This window comes from Falco naumanni, chromosome 14 (genome assembly GCF_017639655.2).
Source record: "Falco naumanni isolate bFalNau1 chromosome 14, bFalNau1.pat, whole genome shotgun sequence".
NCBI lineage: Eukaryota > Metazoa > Chordata > Aves > Falconiformes > Falconidae > Falco > Falco naumanni.
In genome coordinates this window covers 21,156,488-21,182,565 of record NC_054067.1, presented here as the reverse complement: position 1 = coordinate 21,182,565, position 26,078 = coordinate 21,156,488, and the positions used below count along the sequence as shown (strand labels likewise).

Genomic DNA, 26,078 nt, shown 5'->3' with positions numbered 1-26,078 from the left:
TGTTAAGGGCATTTTAATACCAAATTAATGTAAGATATCATATATTATCACTAACACACATTAATATTAACAGTTATATCACCTAATGGAGCATGAAAAATATAAATTTCTAATGCAGCTCCATGTAAAAACTGGAATATTAATACAGTACCTGTGACTGAATAGCAGAGACTACAGTGGGTTCCTATGCGAAATGCTATAAATTCTTGTAACAATAAATACCAGAGGTAAAAATTAACCACTTGCTTCCTATCTTATAAGCCAAAAATTTATTGCTTTCAAAGTTCAAAATTTTCACGCACTTCACCTTGCTGAGAGTGGGTGCAGGTGAAGTTCCACGGTAATGCTTCCACCCATCATTACAGCTTAATCAAGAAAGAAGTCTTGCAGGTGACAGAAACTCCTGAGTGCCCACAGAGGGCAAGGCGCTGCTGCTGCTGCAGGGCTCGGTGCTCGCCGTGGCAGGTGCCTGGCTCCACGGCTGAGCACCAAGTGCGGTGCCAGTAGATGGCACTCCAGAATGTCTAACACCATCGTCACTCGGGGCTCTGCGGCCCCGGCTGGCTGGAGCAGATGTCCTCTGCTGCCAGCCCCTGACAGTGGGCAAGATCCCAGAGGAAGGCAAGTGAGGGCTAATGCCTCCACAGGGCAAAAATACCTCCCAGCACCAGCTGGTGCATATGTTGGAGAAGACAGAGCATACACTCGCTGAGTATATCCAACCTATTTCAAAAGCAGGATCGATCTGTCATGTAGCACTTTCTTGTTGATGCTTGTTGGGAGTTGGGAGCGGTCCTCCCTTTTCCTTACGGCCCTCCTATGGGCCGTCAAGGCACAGGGAACTGCCTCCAGCTCTTCTGAGCTTAGGTGGAGACAGCAACACCCAACCCTTCAGCTTGTAAACTCAGAGTTAAATAAGGCAAAGGTTTTGTAATTAAATAGGAAGGTCTGTTGATCCCTATCACAAATGTAAGCTGGGGTTTTTGTTCCTCCTAGCACAAGCTGTTCTCCTACAAACTCACCAAAGGCAGTTTTCTTGCCCTCCATCTTTGAGACAAGTCTTGAGAGTTGATGCAAAGAAGAGACTGTGTGAAAGCAGCATCAGGCAGAACCAGCCTAGAATGCATCTGATCAAAGCTAATAATTTTGTTACATTCTGTTTTTTAAAAATCTTTTTCACAAAAAGCAGCTGTATAATACATGGATGTTATATGATAAAAAACTGTAATGATAACCAAGATTTCAACAGTAATTTCCTTAGAGGTTTTGCACATATTTCTATTAATAATTTAAATTATAGATGTCCTAAGATGTAATATTACATACCACTTTTTCAGGGCTGTCATGACTGATTTAATCTGAAGCTGCATGCTTATGTTTTCCATAATGGCTATCAAATGCGATGTCAAGATTTTCTTAAACTAACCTGCTTATAAAGGACTGACTTCACAACATACAGGTTATTTCTTCATCAAAGAATATGAGAATAATTGTTACCAAATGAAAACTGCAAGAAATGTATGATTGCTCTAAGTGTTATACTGACTGTGTTACCAGGTTTGAGCATAATCATTAATTGGAAAGTTATCACTGGCCATGAAATACACAAAAACATTTAACTGCCTCCTACAGTGACCATGAAAAAACAGAGAATGATGGTTTAATTAGTAATCCTGGAGATGCCAGGCAGTGCTGAAAAGCTGAACTGCCAGCATTATTGCGGTGAAGAAGAAAGGACTCAAAACCTTTCCACCAGTCTGTTCAGCCTTAGGCCTTCGCTGTCAAAGATGATAGCCGTGATTATGGTTGAAATTACCAGATTATTTTATATAGGCCTTTGACAACAAGGTTGCATCATATAGTGAAAGGTCTGTTTCGTTTCTCTGTTTCAAATGCCTTATTTTGCTCTGATGCCTATGCAGACTTCAGTCAGAAAGTATTTCTCATTTACATGACCTAGATAGAATAATAGTGAGAAAGACGTTCCTTGATCTTATTTTCTCTTGATTTGCTATATTCAGCCTGGAAGAAAAACATAGTCATGGGAATGCATTGTTTCTTTTATGTGGGTATTAGGAAGCAATGCTAGGTAGATTGGGGGACAGATCTAGGCAGAAGCCTTGCAATAAATGGACAGAAAAACATGTGGAATAGCTGTAAGGATTACAGTTTTGCTTATTTTTAAGAAAAGTTCCTTGTTTAGTGACTTTTCAGACTTGATTTTACTACAGTGACCTATAGCTGACAATAAGTGAAGCTAGGTTATTGAACTCTAGCACAGCTATGTTTAGAACCGTGTCAGTAATAGGGATGATAGCTAGGTGCAATGGGTGGCTTATTCCATGATTACTCATTTCAGAGTCATTACCTCAGCTGGCATACTGGACAGCCTATATTAAAAAGTGCTATGAACTGACTTGAACTGTGGTTACAGAAATAGTCTGAACACATCTTGACTCCATTTGGCCTTAGCTATTGCTCAGTTGTATCCATTACTGAGGTCTGTGGTCCGTCACGGGCTCCTTCTCTCATCTAGACAAGGCTTGCCATGTTTCTGTGACATCCTCATATGACAGAGTGTGAGAAATAAATCTGGCTTGAAATAACAAAACAAGAATCAAAGGAAATACGCAGGTACCACCATCCACAGGTTGCCATGATGAACATAACCACGAGATAAGTTAAAGGAACATTTGTCTGGGTTTAGAATGGTTCATAACAAGCTATGGCTACGCACACCAATTTATGCAATGGATAATGAAGCTGAATAAGTTGTCTGCTCAGGAAGGAGAGAAACAGAGTTACCATTTTTGACTTTAAATATTTTATTTCAAGAAGTAGAAGAAAAAGCAGACAGTTGTCCAGAGGGTTGTAGAATCCCAAAATACAGACAAACTGTGACTTGTAATAAAGAAAAACAGAGGAGATTATCTAATACTAAAAGTCTTTCAGATAAATTATAGTTCCAGCCTGAATTAGCATCATGGTGGTGAGCAACAGTATGAATAAATGAGACTGCAAACCATGTTTGTGGTGAGGAGCCTCAGTAACAGGACATGAGAAAGTTTTTTAAAAGTTCTTATTCTGAAAATGAAAGTACTGATTCCAAAATAATAGTTTGGGGCCTTTTTTTGTCATCCAAGGATAATTAAAATGAATGGAAGTATTCCCACTGACATTGATGGACTTTGAAATCAGGCTCCATCCTCTTGCAAAAGTATGTCACAATATAAAAAACCCTGAAGTCTGCCCAGTCACGCACGGGTAGGAAATATAACACAAAAGGACATTGACAGAATGTCTGTCAAATTACAGGAATTAGGGAAATAGTCCAAACAACCATGAATGAAGATTATTTTGTCTAATTGTATCCAAATACTAAATTCATACACAACATAGCTTATCTCAAGTTCTTCCATGCTTGTATTGAACTTAAAGGAATTTAAGAGGTGATCATTGTGTGAAAAAAATTTTAAGAAAGCAGAGCTCCAAAACAAACAGCTTTCCAATAGCTAACAGAAATACTTATTCTGCATTATCTCAGTTCCAGTCCAATATTGTCTAAAAAGAGAAGTATTGTGTGTTTGAAGTCTTTGTCATTATTATGTCCATTATAAGCAGTCAGCTATTTAGACAGAACTAAAGCTACTGAAAGTAGTCTCCCAAAACTCACAGAGGAAGCTGACATGCTGTTCAGCTGCAAACAGCTTTCTTGAAGGAGAATTGATGTGAATCCTTTTGTAAAGGAGATCTGTACTCTGAGCACTCAAAATACATCATAGAATACTAGTTTTACTACTTCCCAAAGCAAAAGAAAAATAAAAAAGGTTAGAGTGTAACACTGAACTGAGAATGGTACATCTCTTCAGAGACATTTCAGGGGGAAAAAAAGGATGCCTCTCTGCATCCTTATCTGTATAGATTTAAGGAAGAACTGTGAAACAGTATAGCATAAATATTCCATTTGTATTTTATGTTCCGCCATGTAAGAAAGAGGGAACAGTTCTCAGCCTGGGTAAATTAACACAGCCCAGCGGAGTGAGGCAGACATGGTATCAGTATCGTCTTCTTACCCTTACTTGGAGCACTACAGGAAGAAAAGGCACAGATGAAAGATTACTGAAAAGAAAGGTGGAACTGCTTTGTTCTGTCTCTTTTTCTGGAATCTGAGTTTCTCCCCCTAAGATAAAATAGTGAGGCTGCATATCTCAGACAATGGATCAAACAGAAAGCATGCACCTCTTCGACCACATGATGCAGAACTTGTGCTGCGTGAGGTGCATAGAGTCACAAATGGGTCCAAAAAGCACTGTTTGGCACAGTTCATTAAAATGTTTCACCTTCATCTTATGAAAGGGTAGTAAACTTTGGTATTGGGAATATTTTAAACATATTTTTTTTCCTTAACAAAAGGGAGAGATGATTTATGGTCCCAGTGCTTTGTATCAAAATGCTTGCTATACTCATCTATATTAAAGTGCTGTAGTAGTAAAAAATTTACTCTTTGTTGCTGTCATTCTTTCACTCTGAAATGAGCAGCTCATAGAAGGAAATATATTGGCTCTGAATGTGGCCAGAAAAAAAGAGTTTTCTTCCGATAGTTTTTTTCTTGGGTAAGACTTTTTATACTGTGTTTGACATTCTGAATTACATGATTATATAGTGTAAGACTCCAGCAACATTTTGTATTGTAAAGATGGAGATGCTCAGCATTTTGCCAGATGCCAAGTGATATTCTGATATTTCTATCTTCACTTTAAACTGAGCGACAGTCAGCATATTCACAATGAAGCCAAGACAATCTGCTATCAAGTTACAGTAGTGATATTTTCCCTGATGAAGATCCCAGAGCTTGTTGGAATAAAGCTCCTTAAAACTCAGTATCTGGAATGGCTCCAGCTTGAATTGCTCTCTGTGTAATATAATTTTATATTTGTGCCAGTCTAATAAGTAGATCACTGGGTAGAGGCTTTTGTAAGTAAGTCTATACGTACTGCACCATTTCCTGGCTCTGTGCTCCAGCGTGTTGCAGGCTGTGTGCAGTGGGGGAGGTGCCAGAGCTGATCAAGCAGTGTAATTTTATACATTACTGAATCAGTGCAGGAGAAACCTGGAGGGACAAAGCATCATCTTCTTTGGACTGCACTGTAAAATCCTACAGCTCTCTTAGCTCAGCCATGCTCTGATACATTTTTTCTCTCCTTTTTCTGATTTTGGTGTGAATGATAAAGTGATCTGATGATGGCTCTCGTTATGGAACCTATTAGCAAGTGGACGCCCAAGCAAGTAGTGGATTGGATGAAAGGTACGATCATTTATTACCATGTATTGTCTGTACTTTGGATCCTTGCAATTTACATATCTGTTCTTGCATTCTTTGTTTTGGGAAGAGTTTATTCAGTTTTAATAATCTGTATGCTGCTTTGCACAGTAGTTTTTAAAGACACGACTGAGGAGAGAGGCTGTTTAAGCTGTGCAGCGTGTTGTTGGAATTTGTGCCGAGAACTGAGTAGGAATCAAATGCATTTGTTGGTAAATGCAGACGCAAAGTGTTTGTGTCTCATAGCTCCATTATGCATTGCACAGTGTAACGTTATTATGTTTGGTTGCTTTAAATTTGCCCTGATTAGGTCTGTTTTGCTCATATCAGGTGATCTGATGCAGTGGCTGTGCAGCACTCGTGTGTAGTTTAGGGTACCACAAGAAGCATAAGGTACCGGTAGCTGGATTGAGGAATTCTGCTCCTTTTGTGACATGCCCCGATTTCCTCAGAATTCCCAGCCGCTCTTGCTCGCGCCGCTGTTGTGTCCAACGCACCCGTGTCCCCGTCTGTCGCTGGTACCGTGGACAGTGCAGCCCGTGCCATGCGTGGGGTGCACGAGGGGGGAACGCGCAGGGCAGAGCACAGCTTGGCTGGGGAAACTCTTCCCAATAACTTGACAGCAATGATGATTTCCCTGCACATTCACAGTTTCACAACACAGCCGTAAGCTGTGACATGTTTTGCCTTACAATGCTCAGCTGTGCTGCAAACAGATTGGGTTGGATGGGAGGGTGAGGAATTGTTCGTGATGATAAGTGGTTTATATTTCTCCAGAGTGGGGAAAAATGTATTTCCGCAGTAGGATGCATTAGTGTGGTTAATACATTGCTTCTGATGAGCTGTCTGTCTTGGAGACAAATAATTTCTGCTACAAAGGATCTCCATTATATAAGGAGAAAAGGTGCAAATTTTGTTTCTACGTTACTTATGGAAATAATTTCTTTAATGTGATTACTGAACTTATTTGAGGCTTGAATTGGATGCCCACTATAATATCTTAAAGCTTTCAAAGTATTATCGTTAATAATGGAATGGTTCTGATTTCATTTTGCTGAGGTACATCTCCATACTTAACTGAACTTAGGCTGCTTAGGGGCTCATCAGACACATTGCAATTATGAGCAAACTGATCTTTTGCAAACATACCGTATTATGAAACAATTGTATCCAGAGGAATGTATGTAGTTTGTTTCTCAGGTGTTTGTGAACTCAGATTAATTGGGAGGTCTTAAGCAGGTCATCAGGATGGATGCTGAAACCATTCCCATACTCCAATGTTATCATTTGAAATCAAATCCTAATGTATGTGCAGAGGAGAGTTTTCTGATCCACACCTTTATTTTCAGTACGTAAAAGGTTTTAGAGGTGGACAGATCATTATGCTATTTAAATTCATAATTCTAATTATAATGTAAACTAAATGTCAACATGTGTATAATACTTATTGCTAAATTTAAAAATACTTCCTGCTACTTTTTTATCCTTTTTGATGTAAACTAATTAGATCCTGGGTAATCCATAACATATGTAGTGCGTACCATGGGAAGCAAGAAGGTCATACAAACAAAAGGTTTTTAAATGTATTACAGTTAAATTTCTATACCATGACTGCATACTGCATCCATAGGGATGTCTGGAGTAGACAGTATTGTCAGTTGTGTGCCTCTGGGCTTGAGCATAAGTAAGTACAATGCAATGAACATCGAAGTATTTACAGGATAGGTATTTTCCTTGGTAATATGAGTGCTACAGATCCACAAACAGTAAAGGTGCCTATTTGTCCCTTTTTGCCATGCAAATATTACAAACCCCTTTTTTATCTGTGTTTACCTTTATAAATGCCTGCTTCAGTTGTAGCCAAAGAGAAGACCTAACACACACACAAATGGAAACATACCAGAATTAGTTTAAAACTACTTGTAAACACCTTATTTTACAAAAATCGCCAAATTGTGGCCACTCTTTGCCTGTAAATTAAATACAGTCTGTATGTCAGCTCCATTAGCTATAGTCATTCTGCTAAATAGTTGTTAATGCTTTAGAGGTCAAAGGTCTGCATGGGTAGTAATTTTCAAGTGATAGATAAGGTAGCTTTTACATATGTCTTCTATACTGAAAGGTACACTTCTCTGACAGCATTAAAAGATAAAGTAAAGACATTTTAGAAAAATTACCACTATATACCTGTGGAATATTTACTGTAGATAGCAACATGTTAATAAACAGAGTAACAAATATTGCAAGTGTACTATAACTTTTTTTGTGGCTTAAAAATATGTAGTCATTTAGTTTTATTTGTAAAGGTTGTAAATTCTAACATTTCATAGGGAAATGATAGTAATATGCATTTTTAACTTGAATTTATCCTAATTATTTAAGCTATCATAAGTTACTTTTTAAAGCTGTTAGCAAAGTATATGTTTTGAAATTAACTAGCAGTGAGTACCAGCAACACCAAATAATTGAAGAGAAGATGGAAGAAAGGCACGGAAATTATGTTAATAGTTTGAGACCTGGCTACCCAGAATGCGTCCTGGTTACAGTGTGCTATTATCAGAAGCAGCTGTAGCCTAAGCCCCAACCAAGAGGAGACACCCTTCTGTTGTTTTCCTTAAGGAGATGTTACTTGCCAAAAAAGTAAAAATTGGTAGGGCTTTAAGGAACATTATTATGACAAGTTGGCATCTTGTGTTTTTCCACAGTTCCTTTCTCAGGAATGCATTCAACTGGAATTCAGCTTGGGAAATGAATCTGTGGGCAACCGGGAAAAGGCCATACAAGTCTTCAGAAATTGATTCTTGAGGCGTACAGAGGACCTAGAATTTAAGGCTCTAGATAACTTTGTGTTAAAGAAATTATCTTTATACAAAAATATTTTGTAAAGTTTAGCAAATACACAGCAGAAGGCACTGTGGTTAAAAATAAAGTTTTCGAAGGAGCAGAAAGAATTGTGAAGATATTTTTAATAAGTTTTCAGGCACTATTCTTTTTTTCCCTGAATTTTCCAAAATTTTAAATTTCTCTAAATGGTTTTCACTTCAGAAAACCAGCACATATTTCTCCCAGTATGTACCCATTTCTTACAGAACTTAAATGTTTTCCTGGGAATATATACCAAAAGCACCAGACCCCAAAAGCACTTTAAAAGAAAGAACTTTGCCTTGCTCAGATTTGTTGGAAAACGAATATTACCCATAAAGCTTGCAAGTAAATTAAGAAATAGAGTAGTTTTCTAACGTGGTCGTTTTTTCCTTTGATGAAGTTTAACATATTAACATGTGTAAATGACAAATTACAGGTCAATATTTACATCTGTAATGCTTCTGCCTGGAGACTTTGATTGCTTTTTGGTGTATAAACTTCCTGTGAATCTCTGTGACACTTTGCAGTTGCAAACAGGTTATCAGGGTGAGCACTTCTAAACCGAAGGCCATCTATTTTAGTATGCATGCATGCGCTACAGAAGGTAATCCTGTACAGAATTTGGGGGTTTGGGGGCACAGAGGGGAGGTATGAGGTCTTACGTCTGACTCTTATTTGCACTTAGAATTAATAAAAACATGATAGTTTGTGTTTTCATTGTAAGTACAGTCTAAAAGGTATCCTCTGTACTTTTGCAAATAACAGCACTTAAGATTTTGTGCTTCCTAAGTGAAGCAGTTTACAAGTAGGTCATTCAAAATGTGAACCCATTTACAGTGAAGTGACATCCCTGTCCAAATAAATACTAACTTCTCAGAACAATCAGGTGAATTGAAATGAAATATAATGCAATGACTACAGCTGTGACTTTTGAAGAACGGAATATTATTAAACAGCTGAAAATTAAAGTAGGAAATCAGTTATTTCTGAAGTATCTTAAGCAATAACTCCACATGGAGTCAGTTATTCAAAATCTTGGGGACTGACAGTAAGGTTTGTCTGCCAACAGCCTGCAGTGGAGGTTTCTCTCATAATGAACGCTCAGCTTTAGATACTCATTTCACAACTGCAAGCCATTTTTTCTCCTTTAAATCTAGAATTTCTTCACTCTCAACAGGAGATACAGACATGAAAAAATAAAAATTAATTCAGTTGGTAAACTTATTAACTGTGCTGCACTGATCCTGTGCAGAATAATTATATGTTTAGCTGAAGGGTTTTCCTTAGCATGTAATTCCCTGATTTCAAGCTGGCTCATAAAAGAGAAAGGAAGGGAGGGTGGGGGGAGCCGAGAGCAGGGAAGCTGATGACGTGAGTGGACTTGTTAGCATTCATATCACACAGGACTCCGGCAAACCCCTTCTTAGTCTCCTTTTGCTTTTTATTAGATCACTACCTGTTCTGTAGCAATATGTCATAACCAGGGAGTCTCCTCTATTTACAGAATGTAATATATAAAATCTTAGAGTGAGTGTACTGGAAATACAGCTAAATATGATGATCTACTGCAAAAGCAGCCTTATAGGTGCTGAGCTGGATGATGCTCACCTTCCTTGATCCCCCTTCATGACCTTAGAATCCCATAATGCAAGAACTCAACTTCACAAGATAGAATTTGATACTTGAGTAGATAACCAAGGTCATATCTTACTTAGAAAAATGTAGGTTTTATAACATCTTTTCAGTTCTGTCTGGAGACAAATAGGTTTGGTAGAGAACTGAGAGCCACAAATAGAGACGCCTTCAGAATTAACGTTGAATTTTCAAGTAGTTCTAAAGTAAAGGTTTCATCATTTTCTTTCTACTATCACCGATTTCAAAACTGAAACAAGCAATTTACTGTTGTGGCTTGCTCTTGGATTACAGTGTTCCACTAGTACCACATTAACAATTGTCACTAGGAAGTCACTGAATCAGAATTCTCTGCAATTCCTCTCCGATTCCTCTTACAAGTTTCAGGCTGTAACACTTGTTAGTAATACATTTTGGCAACAGCTGTTGAATGTTGTAAACTATTTGCTTTAAAAGGGCCAGCAGAGCACACCTCAGAGTTGACTACTTTGCAATATGAGTGGTTAAGACCGTATTTAAAGAAACAGGTCCCCAGTATTAGGTACAGTTGTGTTGGAAAAAACTGTCTGAGCAGGTTTGGCCATTTCCTTTGTAGGAGGTTTTAAACACAACCAAGAAGAGCTCAGATAAATGTCCCTCCAGAACGGTTTATGTACCAAGCCTGTCCACAGCAGAATGGCCTAATGTCTTCTCAAGGCTTTTGCCAGCTCAGACAAGGTCTTGGGACGGTTTCTTGCATGTGTATGACCCTCACCTTTGAAGCATGTGAAATGGTCCCAAAGAGATTATAGCTCTAGCTTCCTTCTGGATATTTCATGGGTTGTATTTTCCAGAACACCTGTGTGAGAAGATTATCCTAGCTGCAGACATAGGTAGATACTTGGGATGAATCTGCATTTCAGATATTCTGAATACTAATGCCAAGGAGAAGATTGGAATAGGGGAGCAACTACAACTTATTTAGGAGACAATATGAAAAAATCATACACAAACTGTAACCTAAAAGTTCAAGATCTCAGCTTACTGTCTCTTGGAAAGGAAATCTAGCACAGACAAATTGCTCTCTCATGATGATTAAATATGGTATGAGGGTACATTGGGTTTTGCTTTATTCTCTTCCATTTAATCTTTTAGTTTCTCTGTAATTTTTTAATTTACCTTCCATTGTCTTGATTTTCTTTAAATTATATTTCTCATTTTCTTTTAAAATATTTGCATATAGCTAAGAATTAGTATTTATAAAAGTTACTGGCCAAAAGTCCTGGCAAGCTTAGTCATATTTTTGCTATCACCTACTGTACACAAGGAAAATGAAAGCAAATACAGTCAATATTGACTATAAATTGTAAGTAATAAAAGTATATATATAATGTTTAGACAGCAGGGAAAATATTTTACTCTAGTGAAAACCAACTCAGAGACAAAGTATTCAAGTCAATACTCTGTTCCAAATGTCTAAAGCTCAAAAATCTTAATGTGTTTGATAAGAAGCTAACAGCATAGCCTCCTGAGAGCAGAAGACACAGTATTCATCAGAGTTTCAGCACCAGGAGCAAATACACACCCGTTTCTCAGCCCCATTCCTTTCAATCTGAGAGGTTAAGATACCTTATGGAGCTCAGAAGACTGGCAGGCTAACTAGGACGAGGTACCCTCAAGGCTTTAACTGTAATAACTTTTAATTCAACCTGTAACTGGCAGTCTGGACAGACAATGAAACAATGTGCTGAGTCCATTATTCCATCCCCTGCCTTCCCTGTAACCATGCAGCCATATTCAGTGTTGTGGCAAGCTGACCTACAATCTGAGTAGAGTATTGTAAAAAGACCTCCATATATCAAGCTTGGCTGTAATATTCTACGGAAACTATTTGGCCAAGGTATTTCTACATCCCTGTTCACTATTACCTCATTTTTATGAGCACCTTCTTGAGGACCGATTAGAAACTGGTCTATATATCTTCCAAGAACTGACTGGATTAGCACTATCTCCATAAAAGATTTCAGCAACATTTAGCAATTTAATGGTCTGTATTTATTATCTGGAGGTTTAGGAATATATTCTAAAATTTCCCTATCTATAAAGCAGATACATTCAGACCTTTTAATGAAATGTAATTCTGCTTGCAGAGAAAAGTCTGAGCTAAATGAATGTCTCTTAAGTCACATTTATCAAGCGTAACTAATCTTCCAGGTCATTATGTAAAGAAATTTACTTTATTGTCTTGAACCTTAATATAGGCAGTCAGATACAATTGTCATGTATTACTGTGTCTTGTAACCTGACCATACTTTTTTAAGAGACATTATGCAAAATCCTCAACTTTCTTTAAATTCTGACCATTATAGAAAGGACAGAGTGGCAATGCAAATTCAGAAGACACCAACCTTCTCCAGATCTTTCACAATGTATCATGTTAGGAAGGAAAATTCAGAATGAATTGGATCTTGTGGATGACACTTTCAGATCACATTAAATGAGGCACTGTTTGTCAAGAAACTGCAAAGATACTGGATCCTGCCGAGATACTGGATCCTGCCGAGCCATAATATACTTCCATGGTTTCTTTCCTGACAATACTTTCTTGCCCTACTAATTTCAGATTCTAAATTTTTCCTTGCTTTAGCAGGAATGACATCAGCACATGTACCATAACATGGAGAACTCTGTGTGAAACACTTTGGAGTTACAAGTTTACAAAATTTATATGACTTAGAAAAGTAGCAGAACACCTCAGTGTTACGGTATTTCTCATTACTTAAGTTGGAAAGCAGTTGTAGAAACATTACGCTTTGCAGAAAAATACATTACAAACATTTTAGTGCATGCTAGAAAAACACTGTCTAGATGGTGGAGTATAGGATAAGTTATATTCCAGTTGCTATGTCTTAAAACTAGTAGGAAGGCAGCTGCCTGCATTCAGGCTGTCCTCAAGGTAGTCTCCTAAATGTATGCTGTGGGTCAGATGGACACTTCATGTGCTTGAGTAAAGAAATAGTCCTACTTAATGAATTTTCCATACATCTCTTTCTGATGTGTTTAATGTCATGCATTTCTGTTTGTAATGAAGGAAAAAATGCATGAGGCACAATAAATATAACAATGCTTGCATATGCCAGGGAAGTAAAAAGTATGTTATAATTTGTCCTGAGGTGTTTTGCACAATTTTTTTAACATCTACAAAGATTTAAAAGCTAAAAAGGAAAGAACTTACCCTTTTAATGCCATTGTTTTTGAGAACAGCTGTCCTGCCACGCTGACAGAAATGGAGGTTGTAGTTCTGCTGGTGAAATCAGTGACACTATTGATATTAAATGAAGTATGGTACTCAATAAACTACAATAGTATAGAATATTGCGGAGCAAGAATATACTTTCATCCTCTCCCCCCCACAACAACTTTGTAAATGCTGCTTTTGTAGTTTAGTTTTTTTACTAGACATGAAACTTGTCCATATTCCCTGATGCCATTGCAGTGATGACAGGAGTTGGAAAGATGATGCTTTGTGAGTTACCATTATAGGACTTAGAGAGAGGAAAAAAATTATAAGATTGTATTTGTGAAGAGCTCTAGTGACAAATGAAAATGAAATTATTTCTGATTAACTAATACTCAATCAGCTCCCAAGTGTCCTTGTTGACCTTCTGTAACCATGCACTCAGAAGAATTCAAAGCCAATGCAATGTTTGATTTTTCCTACTCAAATTCTCCACGAACTGTTTTCCAGTAAAAATGAATTATAAAAAGACTGTGGTGCATTTTAGTTATAATGTAGGTGGCATGTGTAAAATAAAAATGTAACAGACAGTAATTTTACAATATACATTCAGCTTTATTCCCTGAAAACATTCCCGCTTTCTTAATTCTAGACATTATACAAAGCCTAGAAAAACTACAGATTTCAGTTCTTATGGCATAAATTGTGTCTTCTGTAACTGTACTGAAACTACTACAACTATAGAAAGGATTAATCTGACACGTCTGCTTTTTAGTTTACATGGAAAACTACCTTTGAGTTCAGATAAACAGTAGTCTCATCAGCCTGACAACTCAGACACAGCAATTATCACTTGAATGAAGAGCAGTTATAGCTGTCTTTCTCCACCAGCTTCCCCTCTGCCCTTTTTGTCTCTCTTCTCTTGTTTATTTATATTATTCTTTAGCAGTATGTTTCTTGCCTTCTTCATAATCAGATGGAGAGTAAGCATCAGATTGTGACATCATCCATTTAACATTAAAAAATTCTAGCTCTGACCTTAAGTATCTCAGAGAGGGTTGCGGTAATTTGGAAGTTAACTGCATTCAAAATTCAGAAGAAGGTAACCAAGGGAGAGCAATGAGAGAAAAGAGTCAAAGAAACAATGTGGGGGTGATAAATCCTTTCCTCCCCTCTCCCCAGTATTCTCCCATCCGTGTCCAGTCCTGCATGGGAATTTTTACTGTCCTGTAAAACAGAGTTCAGGCGGTATAGTAAACAACAGAAAGCTCAGCAGCTGTACATGCTGTCTGACCTGACATGCAAATATTTCTACTTTTTCAAAATAACACGGTTTTGTCCATACTAAGCACATAGAAACCAAGTGACATATATCAGCAAGTTTTGATCTCAAGCTTGGCAGACAGGGAATGTTTCTGTATGTTGCAAATGTGTGCAATTCCATCAAAACAGTCATTTATAAATAAAAAGTTACCATTTCAACAGCCTCAGATTAATTTGAGCAAGGTGAAAAACACCTGCTTAAAGAATCCTAGTACAACTTCTGGTAGCTCTAAAGTGCAGCTGTAAGATTGTTTTTCATTATATTGATTTTTCATTGATTCTACATTAAAAACTACTGGGAATTTCAAGGGTGCTTCTAACTTCTTTTTCAGACTATGAAATGCTGTTTCTCTGGAAGACATAGAGGTCTTCCCAATGGTATCTACAGAATTCTTTGCAGTGGATAGGAGCATATCTTATACTAGATAGGAATGTGCTGTGGTGGGCACGTTCCTGAAACCAGGAAAGACATAAGTAGGCATCTGTTGTTGATCACTCAGCATGAACAATGAGCTTATACTGAAAATGTCCTAAATTGCAGAACACTAAGAACAGATTTTAATTGCCCATTGTCAAGAGGTTTTAACTGTTCATTGCCAAACCCCACTGAGAATTTTCCATAGTTGTGCAGGCAACAGCTTTATGATTTACAGAGGAAAAAGACATTCAAAGCAGAGAAAAAACAATTCAAAACTTGCATTTGAACCATGCAGTTGGTGGGAACAGGTACAGTAGTGTAAGAGAAGTTTAGAATATTCACCACTTGAATGTCATATAAAAAGAAATGGATCTACTTAGTGCAGTAGCTCAGAGATGCTGTTTTTCCAGAAATAAGTTTTGGAGAATGAGAGAGCTAGTGAATAATCCATCAAAAATACCACAAATAATTATCTAAGTAATAAAACAGACAAATTATAACAATAAATAGAGAGGCAGGAAATTTTTGCATAGGAAATAAAAAGGCAGATAAAGTTAAAGGATAAGTTTAAATAATTGTAATTTTCTCAGAAAAAACAGAGGAAAACACTTCTCAAGACTTTCAAAAGTGGACTTAAAACCAGTAGAGAATATGCTACGGCAACCATCAAGTAGGGAATATGCTACGGCAACCATCACACACTGAAAGAAAGGTACACTGGGGCATTTTATTCGCTATTTCTTGTTCCTCTGATAAATCTTGGGACAAATCATCAACAGTTGTTGTGGCAGCAGCAGAAATCATTATTTGCATATCAGCATTGAGGGAATACTTTAACTAGAAACCAAATTGCTCAAATGATCATTCAATAAAAGTGTTCTAATTCAATCTCTGATTCATTCCAAAAGCCATCAGTATCACTTAGAATGTGAAGAAAAGCTTTCCTGTTCCCAGTTTATTGTGGGCTGCTCTTAGATTGTTCTCTCCATTGTTAAGTTTCATGTTTTTTATGTATCTAAAGGTAGTTCTGTAGTTATTGCACCGATAAGGTCTCCCTTATGCGGTCCTTTAGTGTAAAAATAGCATGCTTGATTCTTAAAATATCTTGTATATTTCATTTTTTTTTTTTTATGAACAACTTTTTCAATAAAATATGTTGATGTATGAGGAATCCTGGCATTTGGAATTAATTAATTCCACATAACCTTGGAATTTTTTCAAAGGCATTGGTTTTCAAAGGTATTTAAGTATTCTATTAATGTCTTTGCTAGATCTCCAGCTTCCATGTCATATGTCCAGGCAGAAATTAATTGTGAACCAAAGCCGTCTGGTTCTTCTGTGTAATGTGTGAGTGGCCTGCTGATTGCAGGGCATACAAAATTATTCAGCCCCCTCCTTTTTTTTTTACTATCCAATGTCATACTTGGTTTGAATCGCTGGGATTCTCATAAAAATTATTCTTTCAAATCTCACTATTATCCCATCTTTTGAGGGAAATCATATTTCAATCTTTGCTTGCAAACTGTCACATAAAGAACAGTGTCACTGGCAAAATTAGACTGTATAGCTTGCTGTTAAGCCATGTTAATGCTATCCTGGAACAGCCTGAATTTGTTCTCATAATGAAGCAAACAACAATGGTGAAAGAACAGAAGCAAATAAACTGCATCTATGGTTAACCCTAGTAGGCATTCATGCAAACTTGAGTTAACATTATCTGTGCAAGCCACATGTCTTCATGCTGTTAAGAACATTTCATAAAGATGACTGAGAGAAGGCCACAATCATATAAAAAATTAATACATTACATAAAATAGTAACATAATCATTATGATTTTGTAGGAGTTCAAGATATACTAGAATGAATTGTTTGTGTCTATCAGACCATCACTAAATGTTATGGAGCCAGTGGCTTTCCCTACTCCACAGCTACCATCTAAGTATTACCTAAATGATAACAGAATTTGCAGTTTTTGGTTCTGGTGCAGAGAAAGAATACAAATTTCTCAGAAAAAAAGAACTGTTTAGTGGATATGTTAAAATATTGGCCAATTTCAGACCCTTTTTTAGGGTCTGAATATTTAGAATATTTTGAAACAGGAACTGTGATTCTTTGGAGAGTTAAAAATAAACAAGGTTTCCAAATTGCATCCAAGAAGTACAGAGGAGTCTGAGGATAAGATTATTTCACATTATTTTGGTCTAAAAGTCATCTTAGCACTTTCTGTAAGCAAGATTATTCAACATACTTGATTTACATGTCTAGATGCTCTGAGATAAATTAAAGTGATGCCTCAAAATTATTGGAAATGGTGTTTTTGAAGAAAGCATGTGATCTTCTTTAAGGTCCATCCCACAGTCTCTTTATCTGTAATAATCTTAGGAAAGGGGCATCATCTGAGATTTTTACTGAAAAATTAGAAATTCAGTAATATTTATAAACTGTGGATGCACTATCATCTGTGTTGCTTTCAATCCAAATGACTATCAGAACCACTTGTACAGTAAAACAGAACAAGAAGAGCATGTTTTGTTATAAATTTTCTGCAATAGATATCCTAAAGCTAATAGAAATTGAGCTGAATCTCATACAAGTAAACCTGGTCCACAAGTCAGTCTAATAAATGAGAGATGACTATGTAAAAATAAATCCATTATTACGGTATACCATTCTTTATACAAGTGTCAGTATTTCTTGCAGACTGGCTGTTCTGGCTAAGGTAATAAAACTGATCAAGCAGTATAATTAGGAAATATTCTTGTGGGACATTTTAGATCACAGTACGGTCATGCACTGGTACATTCTCTTTTTTTGATTTAAAATTTATATTGCTCTACAAAGAGTTCTCTTGATAGAACCAACTAGGAACTAGCAAAGAAGCAACATTTACTAAAGCCATGCTTATTTCCAATGTTCATTATCTTCCATTTTGCCTCTGTGCAATTTGTTTCCCACTCCAGTGTTTTAACTCATTTGACTCTAAAAATCAGTAAGTTCTTACAGACAAGGAGTATGCTCATATAGGAGTTGAAACTACCTAGAAATCCTTCGAAAGAAGACATAGTAGTCTAATGCAGTTCTGGGCAAATGCAGGGATAACTTCTTATAAAAAGTACATAGGGAATTGCACAACTGCAATTTTTAATGAAAGTGAAAAGTACTGCTTATATGCAGAGGCACTGGCACTGGTTTGCAGATACATCGGATTGGAAATGCATACACTAATGTAAAAGTATTTATGATTCAGAAATTGATAATTTTTATAAATCCATCTTAAACCAAGTCATCATGGTGTCATTCCCATTTTTATCCTGATGAAAGTACATGGTAACATGATCTAAACTGAGATTCCAACAGACTGACGTGATAGAAAGCAGTCAAAATGCTTTGAACGGTGTTAAAACTTGTATCCTCATCCACTCCTATTGAAAGCTAGAAGGTAGATTGCGCTGTCTGTTCTCACTGCTTGTATTGCATGGTTCACTTCTGTTTTGAACAACAATCACATTTCAGTTCGCAGCTGGCATTTCAGTTAAGGATAGTATTGTCCTTGTGCAGCTTTTACAACAGAGTTTAAACCTTCTGAGATGAGAGGCACTATACAAATGTAGGATCATTATCAGCACCCTGCTGTTTGTTAGGTTTTCCTTTTCAGATCAGGTAACCTGGCACAAAGCAATATTCACTATCAAAGCCTAATGGCAACCGTGTATTGTGGACTATTAACTTTTTTTAGGCTCTGGTGTCTCCCATATAGCAGTATTTAAACACAAAACTCTGCTGTTGCATGGCTTGGGGCATTTTTGAGTTGCTAAAGAGAATGCCTGCAGTGACAGGCAGAGCTCGTAGGGACTGAAAGAGATATGAGAAGTTCAAACCAAATATGATGCAGATAAAGGTTCTGAGCTTTACAGGTAATAAGTATTTCAAGCGCAACAACTCTTGAGGCAGGGTGAAATGCAGAGAAATGGTACTTATTACTGTCAGCATCTGTGGCACATGGAAGTTTCCTTTTGGCTGCTTGCACTTCAGAATCACAACCATTGTTTCACAGTGCAGGGAAACTGCTCCAGGAAAGAAGATGTGGCTAGCAATGTCTTCACTGGGGAAATCACATCTTCAAGATTGAAGCATTTTTTTGGACACGTTTAGTCCATTAATCAAGGGAAAAATTTGAAGCATATTATTCATCAAATTTGCTGTGTTTGGATTTGAAGTGATGAGAATCAAAATAATGATCTTGACTATTATTATTAAGTAATATGAAATGGTTCGTCTGAAGGAATAAATATGATTTGGCCTGTGAAGGGTCAGACATCTGGTACAAGCATATGGGTTGGGAATCATTATCTAATTGTTACAGAAATACAACAAAAATGTCTTTTTAATGATAGAATCCAGGCCTTCAGAAGGACTGCTCCATGTGCTTTCTTCTTGAATGAAAGCTCCTTACTGTCCCTGCTATGCCTCACAGCTTTCTGAAAGCATATGCAATGCTTGTCAGGTTACTGAGTTTGCTTATTTTGAAACATGTTCAAAGTAGAAAATAACTTATGTACCTGTTGTCAAAACTAATTTTCAGAAAATGTTTTATGTTGCACAGATTTTTGTGTGGTAAATTGTCTTCCTTTCTAAACGTGTGTATGTTCTGGATTCATACTACACTGCAATGTCAAGACAGTACGGATTTACTTAGTACAAAGGTACTGATGTAAAATTTGGTGCAAATGCTCAGGTGTATACTTAGAAGATGTAAGTGGGTACATAAGGTAATGTAATCTAGGGAAAGAACAGCAGCTGTATTTTTTATGGTCTGACAAGAAGTCTAGTGGACTGGGGAACTAACAAACGAGTAGCTAAGTCTTCCTAGCTTCCCTTATACCTTGAGGGAGTCACTGCTGTGGCCGTCATTTCCACTCCCTGGGCACTTAGAGAGGAACCTAGTTTACTAAAGGGAGTACCTCTTATTATGAGTATGTGCAGGATGAAAATGAATCTTGATTCAGTAATACATACATCTGATGATTTTTCACATAGTGATACTGTGTTATCTCCATGCCATGATGGAGAACCTTCTTCTTGTCTAAGGCCAAACAACTCTTACAGCTATCTTTGATAGGTCACATAGTAATTCATGCCCAAGTATTAGCCAGGAATCATTTATGGAAGCAAAATCACATTAGTCTGGTCATCATAAGCCAAGTACTTTGTGAACCAGAGTCTACAGGAATATATAATATTAATTCTGTGTTGCTTTTTTTTGGTGTGTATTTTGATTTCGTCTTTGATTCCATTAAGCTAAATCATCTTCAAAATTTATTCAACAAATATGACTTGCTGCAATCTTCTTTATGCTAGTAATTTAAAGAAAAAAGCCTTGGGCTGCATATCATTATTAACATTGAGAATGCCTGCTGTTTCTCAGGTAGCTGTCAGTTCAACATAAGGAAAAAGCTAATTATTTTAAGCAGGTCAGTCAGGAAGAAACCTGAAATTCTACATAGCAGTTAGAAATCAGTGTCCATTGGCTTCAGCTGAAATTTGCCACTGCAGAAATATGTGTTTGAAAAAAAAATCTAGTGGTAAAAATACATACTACCAATATTTAACAACGTAATCTTATCAGGCTTGAAATTAAAGTGTTGCAACTTTGCTCCTTGATTTATATTAGGATGAGGCTGAGAAGGATGGTGAGGACAACAAGAAGATGTGATAGGACAAAACAAATCAAAAGTATGTGGGTAGATATCCTCTTTCTTGATAATGAAGTTTTTCTAAAAAAGAAATAGTTAAGAATTATAGAAAACTTCTCAGATACTGGGCAAGATATCTTAAGTAATTATACTATGATATATTCTGTATTTTTATAAAATATTTATTAATTTTAAATGGCTTAAATTACACTTGGGAGTTCAAATCCCTTGGAATACAAAGGCATTTAAATACTAGTCTATTTACTTATGTTAAAGAAAGACTACTAGATTAAAAACTCAGAGAATTCTATAAAAACATTCATTTCCTGTGTCATGTGGTGCCAAAACAGATTTTAATGAAGTGAAATATTTAACTATCCAGTCTACTTTTCCCAGTGTTAAATGCTCAGCTTTGTTGTTTCATGTATTTTGAACAATGCAACAGGTTAGGCAATTTAACTTTGCAGCAGTTACAATGGACTTTTCACTAATGACAGTGTGTATATAAGAAAAAGAGCACTTACAGGGATACTTCATTCTCCTATCACCCCACCAATGTAAATTACTGGTACATTTTCATTATGAATCACAGCATCCAACTGTTAATGGATTTATGCTGTATTGCTAACAAAAACAATTTGGTTTAAAAACAAAAGGAATTCTCTTTTATACATGTAAAGGCAAATCCACTTTAATTTTTCATATCAGATAATTAAAACTACTTCATTCACCCACAGGTGACATCAACAGCACATGCATTGAATGGTCCACTTAAATCAACGTGTCTACTTCTAGAATGTGGTACTATTTAGTGTCTATGAACAAACAAACCCAAAAAATCAATAGCATTTGGTGGAACTGAAGTGCCCCAATGGCAAAGGCACTTTTCTGTCTTTCTGAAAAAGAATTAAGGTAAAATTTGTAGGCTTGCTGAGCCAAAAAACTGTGTTGGCTCTGTGAACCTAAAAAGCTCTTGTGCTGATTATTTGTCTGTTCCTGTGTCCCTTTAGACACCTATAGGCTTAGCTTGGCTGTAATCCCATGACTGATTTGAGCAGAAATTCCTTGACTCCAGCAAACTCTCATTTAATAGGCGTTTTACAGTCTTAGTAAAAGTTTTTTCAGCTGCATTAGCTCACATTTTCACTGCTTCAAGAGAAGAGTCGGATCCTCAGAGCTAAACTTGCATGTTAAACTATGCATTAGACATATGCTTGTGGTGTTTAGATATATACTACCTGAACATTCCCCTTGAAAAGAATAGCCTTGTTTTTAACTTTGATTGTATAAATGCAGTTTTCCAAAAGTAACTACATTCTAAATGTCTTACACGTTCCAGTCTCAAAAGAGATGCAGATACAGCAAAAAAAGAAAAGCCAATTCAGTTAATAAAAGTTATTAACTGTGCTGCATTGATTGTGGCTAGACTGATTACACATTTAGTTGAAGGTTTTCCTTAGCACGCAGTTTCCTGTATTCAAATTGGCTTGGAAAAGGAGGGAGAGTGGAAAGTACAGCAGGGAAGCTGATGACGTGAGCGGGCTACTTAACATTCACATCACACAGGGCTCTGGCAAACCCCTTTCAATCTTTGTGCTTTTCATTAAATCACTACCTGCTTTGTAGCAGCTTTTCTCAAATAGTGATTCTCTTACATTTACATAACATAAACGCTAGCAATGTGCTAAGTATCACTGTGAGATTGACATGCATACAGGCTTCTTTGATGTTATCCTTAAAAAAAAAAAAATTACATCTGCATGAAATTCAGAAAGGAGGAGGAGCTGGCTGAGGAAGACATCAAATAAGACAGATGGACAATTCTGGAACATTGTGTTTGAACAGCCAACTCTTTTGGAAAGGTATAGCTGGGTCTTTGCAACATACTTTGTTATTATGTAGAAAGCATTGGCCTAGAATATTGATAATTTTCAAAACCAGAAGATGCAAAGATCAAACACCAAAACCAAACAAAAAATCTTTCCTTAACCACCGTGTACAGTAACCCAATAAATGTAGGTACTACAAAGGAGAATTACAGCAAAATGAAGAATCTTCAGCCATAGAACTCCCTTGACCATACAAAAGCTTGAACTGTCATCATCTTTGTCTAGACTCTTTAGTCTTCCTTTTTAATATTCCTTTTGTGCAAGGAAATACTGGATTTTTAGGCAGAAAAATTCTTCTAATAGGATAGCATATCTCTTCAGCCAAACTTCCAGTATTCCTTTCTACACTGAGAATCTAACACTATCACAAATTCCATCCTTGAATTCTGAAGCATAAACAGGTATGTTATTACAGCCTTTCATATGTTTTGCTTGGGGTGCCACCCTTGAGATCGCAGCAGTAGCTGGAGCCCCCACGCCACGTGGATGTGGGAGAGGAGACCCATGTGAGATCTGCATGCCTTTTTTGAAGTGACATATTTATGCTGGTGGTAAAATAGAACCGGGAAACTTTGTTCCTGGGGCAAGGATATCAGGTTGTTTTCATATTTCCAGTGAACAACAGTTTTTATCACCATAAAGAAGGTGAAAATAATGGTTTCTTTGTAGATTAATTATAGGGGTGGAACTTCCAGAACTAAAGCCATGGATAATGTCCAAAACCACTGCAGGGGTACATTGCTTCATATTGCTAAGAAACTTGGCATTTTTCTCATTCTCTTATTTCCCATCTTAAAACATGGAAAGCAAGAACTGTCTCTTCATAACCAGTCCTATGTTCAAGAATATTTGTTTTAGCAATTTAATAGATAAAATTCCTATGTTTGATTTCTTTTAGTTCAGCACTGTACAGACCTTTAAGACATAGAAAGTACACTCAAAGATAGGCATTAACTGAATATGTAAAGTTTGCTTATTTCACTTTTGATACTCTCTGCATTATAGATTTTAATTAATTCATGAATAGACAAGGCACTATTTTTTGTATTTCAGTTCCAAACAGACTCCCCAGCCTATCTCTTTTTTAACTGAAAAAGTGAATGTAATATTTTTTTTCCTTTTGCTATGATAAATATATTGGAAAAAATTGCTGTTTCAGAGAGTACAACTGTCTGCCCCACCATGTGATGATGACTCTGAGTTGTAAGAAAACTCCAGGCAATCCTCTGTGTTTCTTCATAAGCTTTATGATACCTCTAATCACAGAATAGATTTTATAGGAATTTCCATCACATCTCTCCCTCTTGATTTTATTTTTTCCTGGCAGATATAATCTTACACATTTATTTTGCTTTTTATAGGTAGCAGGGGAAAAGAAAAAGAAGAAAAGAAATTATTCTGTCAGTTTTTTCAGGTTTCTACCATTTCTCAGCCCTACCACTAATGGTTGCTACAAAATTAAAAGGCATGGTTAGAATGTGGAACACTGACACATTATACCTGTGTTTCACAATTTTCACTTCAGTTTTTAATTTTTAACCAACTGCTCAATTTCAAGTGTTACATCAGAGGAAAATGGAAGTTAGCAAGGGTGTGTGTGTGGTAAAATTATATCAAATTTGATTCCATGAGACATTTATTTTGTTTGTTTTACACAGGTAAGAGTTGCAAGGGTTTGTTTCTCAGTACATTTTGTCTCAGAAGAGAGGGTACTTCAAACGCAAGAAACAGCATCCCAAAATACTGCCTAAAATGTGGACTGATGTTTATGTTCTCTTCCTAAAATGTCTGCTTTTGCTCATCCTGAATTCCGTTTTCTTTGGAGTTCAGCTAAAGCTGAATCAACTCTTGTAACCACCAGTTCATACAGGTCTTCAGGAATGCACAAAAATCTGGTCAAACTCACACAATTTTTCCATTTTCTCAGACCAAAGCAAGAACGTCATCAAAGACAAAGGTTGAATGAGAACAGAACCTAATAAAAACATGTGGTTGCTCTGATAGAAAATACGTACATTATAGATGGGATCTCCACTTTGTAAAGAAGGGTTGCTATTATAAGTATCATAAAAGTGATAACACAAAGCTCTAGGGAGCAACTACAGCAGAAATCAATACATGCAGTGAGTGGGCTTTTATGAGCAAAGCTGCTAAAAGAAACGACAGAAGGATCATGAGGGGAGGCACAGATAAACAACTGTTGTACAAAATAACTTATCTGTACTGAGAATCAGAAAAAAGTGGATTTCAATTATCAGAGAAACCACCGCTCAGAAATAGTACAGTATCTGGCATATCAGAGTTGGGCTTCTCTGGCAGTTCTTTTGGACATTTTGGTTGTCCCTTTTGATAGATGACAACTACATGGAAGGTCAGTTCAGTAAAAATGATACAATGTACTCTTCTGTATGGGTTTTACAGATATGTCTTTTCCTAAATCTTAGACTCCCAACTGACTGTATCATTTATCAATTCCAGAAGAAAACCAACAGATTTAAAGGTAACCTTCATACAATTAGTATCCAGTTGTATGCTTTTCTGTGAAACACTGGCTGGAAGAACAGTATTGTTTACTTCAGATACATCTGGTGCACTGTTGTGGTCAGTAGCTCTTACTGTGTATCTACAACATCTGCACTGTGGTGTTAATTCTTGAATTGATTTGGCTCAATTAAGAATATTTACAGTTCAAAAAAGCACTCAAGTGGCGCACAGGAACTTTGTTACCAGAGCCCAGTAGCTATCTCCCCACTGCATTACTAGGGTGACTGTCAGCAGCATTCAAGTGTGAGACCTGCACAGACTGGCTTACTAGCTTGACTTTGGAGCATCTGCTTATTGTGGTATTTTCAGCAGTTGTGGAATGAGCATGGTTATTATTTAGTAACGCATTTACAACAGAATATGAATCATTAGATCCTCAAAAGAAGTGAAGACCATCTAAGAGAACTATGTTCCAGAAGATTTTATAACTGCAGTCTTAATGTAAACTAGATCTTTAATTGCCTTGTGTTTTAATAGTCTGTTTTGCAATGTATGTGGTCAAGAATACCAGAATTTGCATAAGTATCTCTATCAAATTGTCCCATAACTAACAATAATCATCAAAACATTTTATCCCTAACACCTAACTTCAGCACTTTACTGCCTCCCAATATTTCTTGTCCACATTTAATTTCATAAGTATGATTTAGCCAATTTTCAGAATATAGACTGTATCTTTTTAATGAGAAATTACCTTTCTCACCAAAAGGACTTTGCTCCAAAGAAATACCTGTGATTTAATACTCTCTTGTGGCATTTGGCTCATCTGCATGGAAAATTAAGATTGGTTACCAGTTTGGCAGTTATGATAACTTCTATTGAATTAATTTTCATCTCAAAAAAAGCCTTTTTTCCCATGACTTTTTAATCTTATTCTGGATGCTGGCAAGAACTCAGTAATGCTTCAGACATTACTGTTTATTTTTTAAATAAGTTTGTCCTTTAGGAAAAAAAATTGAAAGTACATTTCATTCCTTAAACACTGGAGGTCTAAATGTTAAGTACAATAGCTGAGAGACCTCTTTTTAATTTTACACAGTTTAAATTTGAATTTGTTTAGATGGTTCTTGACCAGTTAATTTGTCTTGACAGCTCTCAGGGTCACATTTAGTTTATCCCCATAGGTGCCTTGTTCTGTAGGAGAATAAAGTGCATTTGTCTCATGCACTTACCTTT

General features: G+C 36.6%; 1 protein-coding gene across 3 annotated transcripts in view; it reads left to right on the top strand.

The window, feature by feature from the left end:
• The first annotated feature begins 4,973 nt into the window (after nt 1-4,973).
• LOC121097573 (connector enhancer of kinase suppressor of ras 2-like) overlaps nt 4,974-26,078 on the top strand; it is a 210,165-nt gene continuing 189,060 nt past the window's right edge. For all 3 annotated transcript variants that reach the window (XM_040614696.1, XM_040614697.1, XM_040614695.1), the window contains exon 1: nt 4,974-5,305. In XM_040614696.1, the coding sequence (XP_040470630.1) occupies nt 5,239-5,305 (67 nt within the window). In that variant the 5' untranslated portion in view covers nt 4,974-5,238. The remainder of the gene's footprint in view (nt 5,306-26,078) is intronic.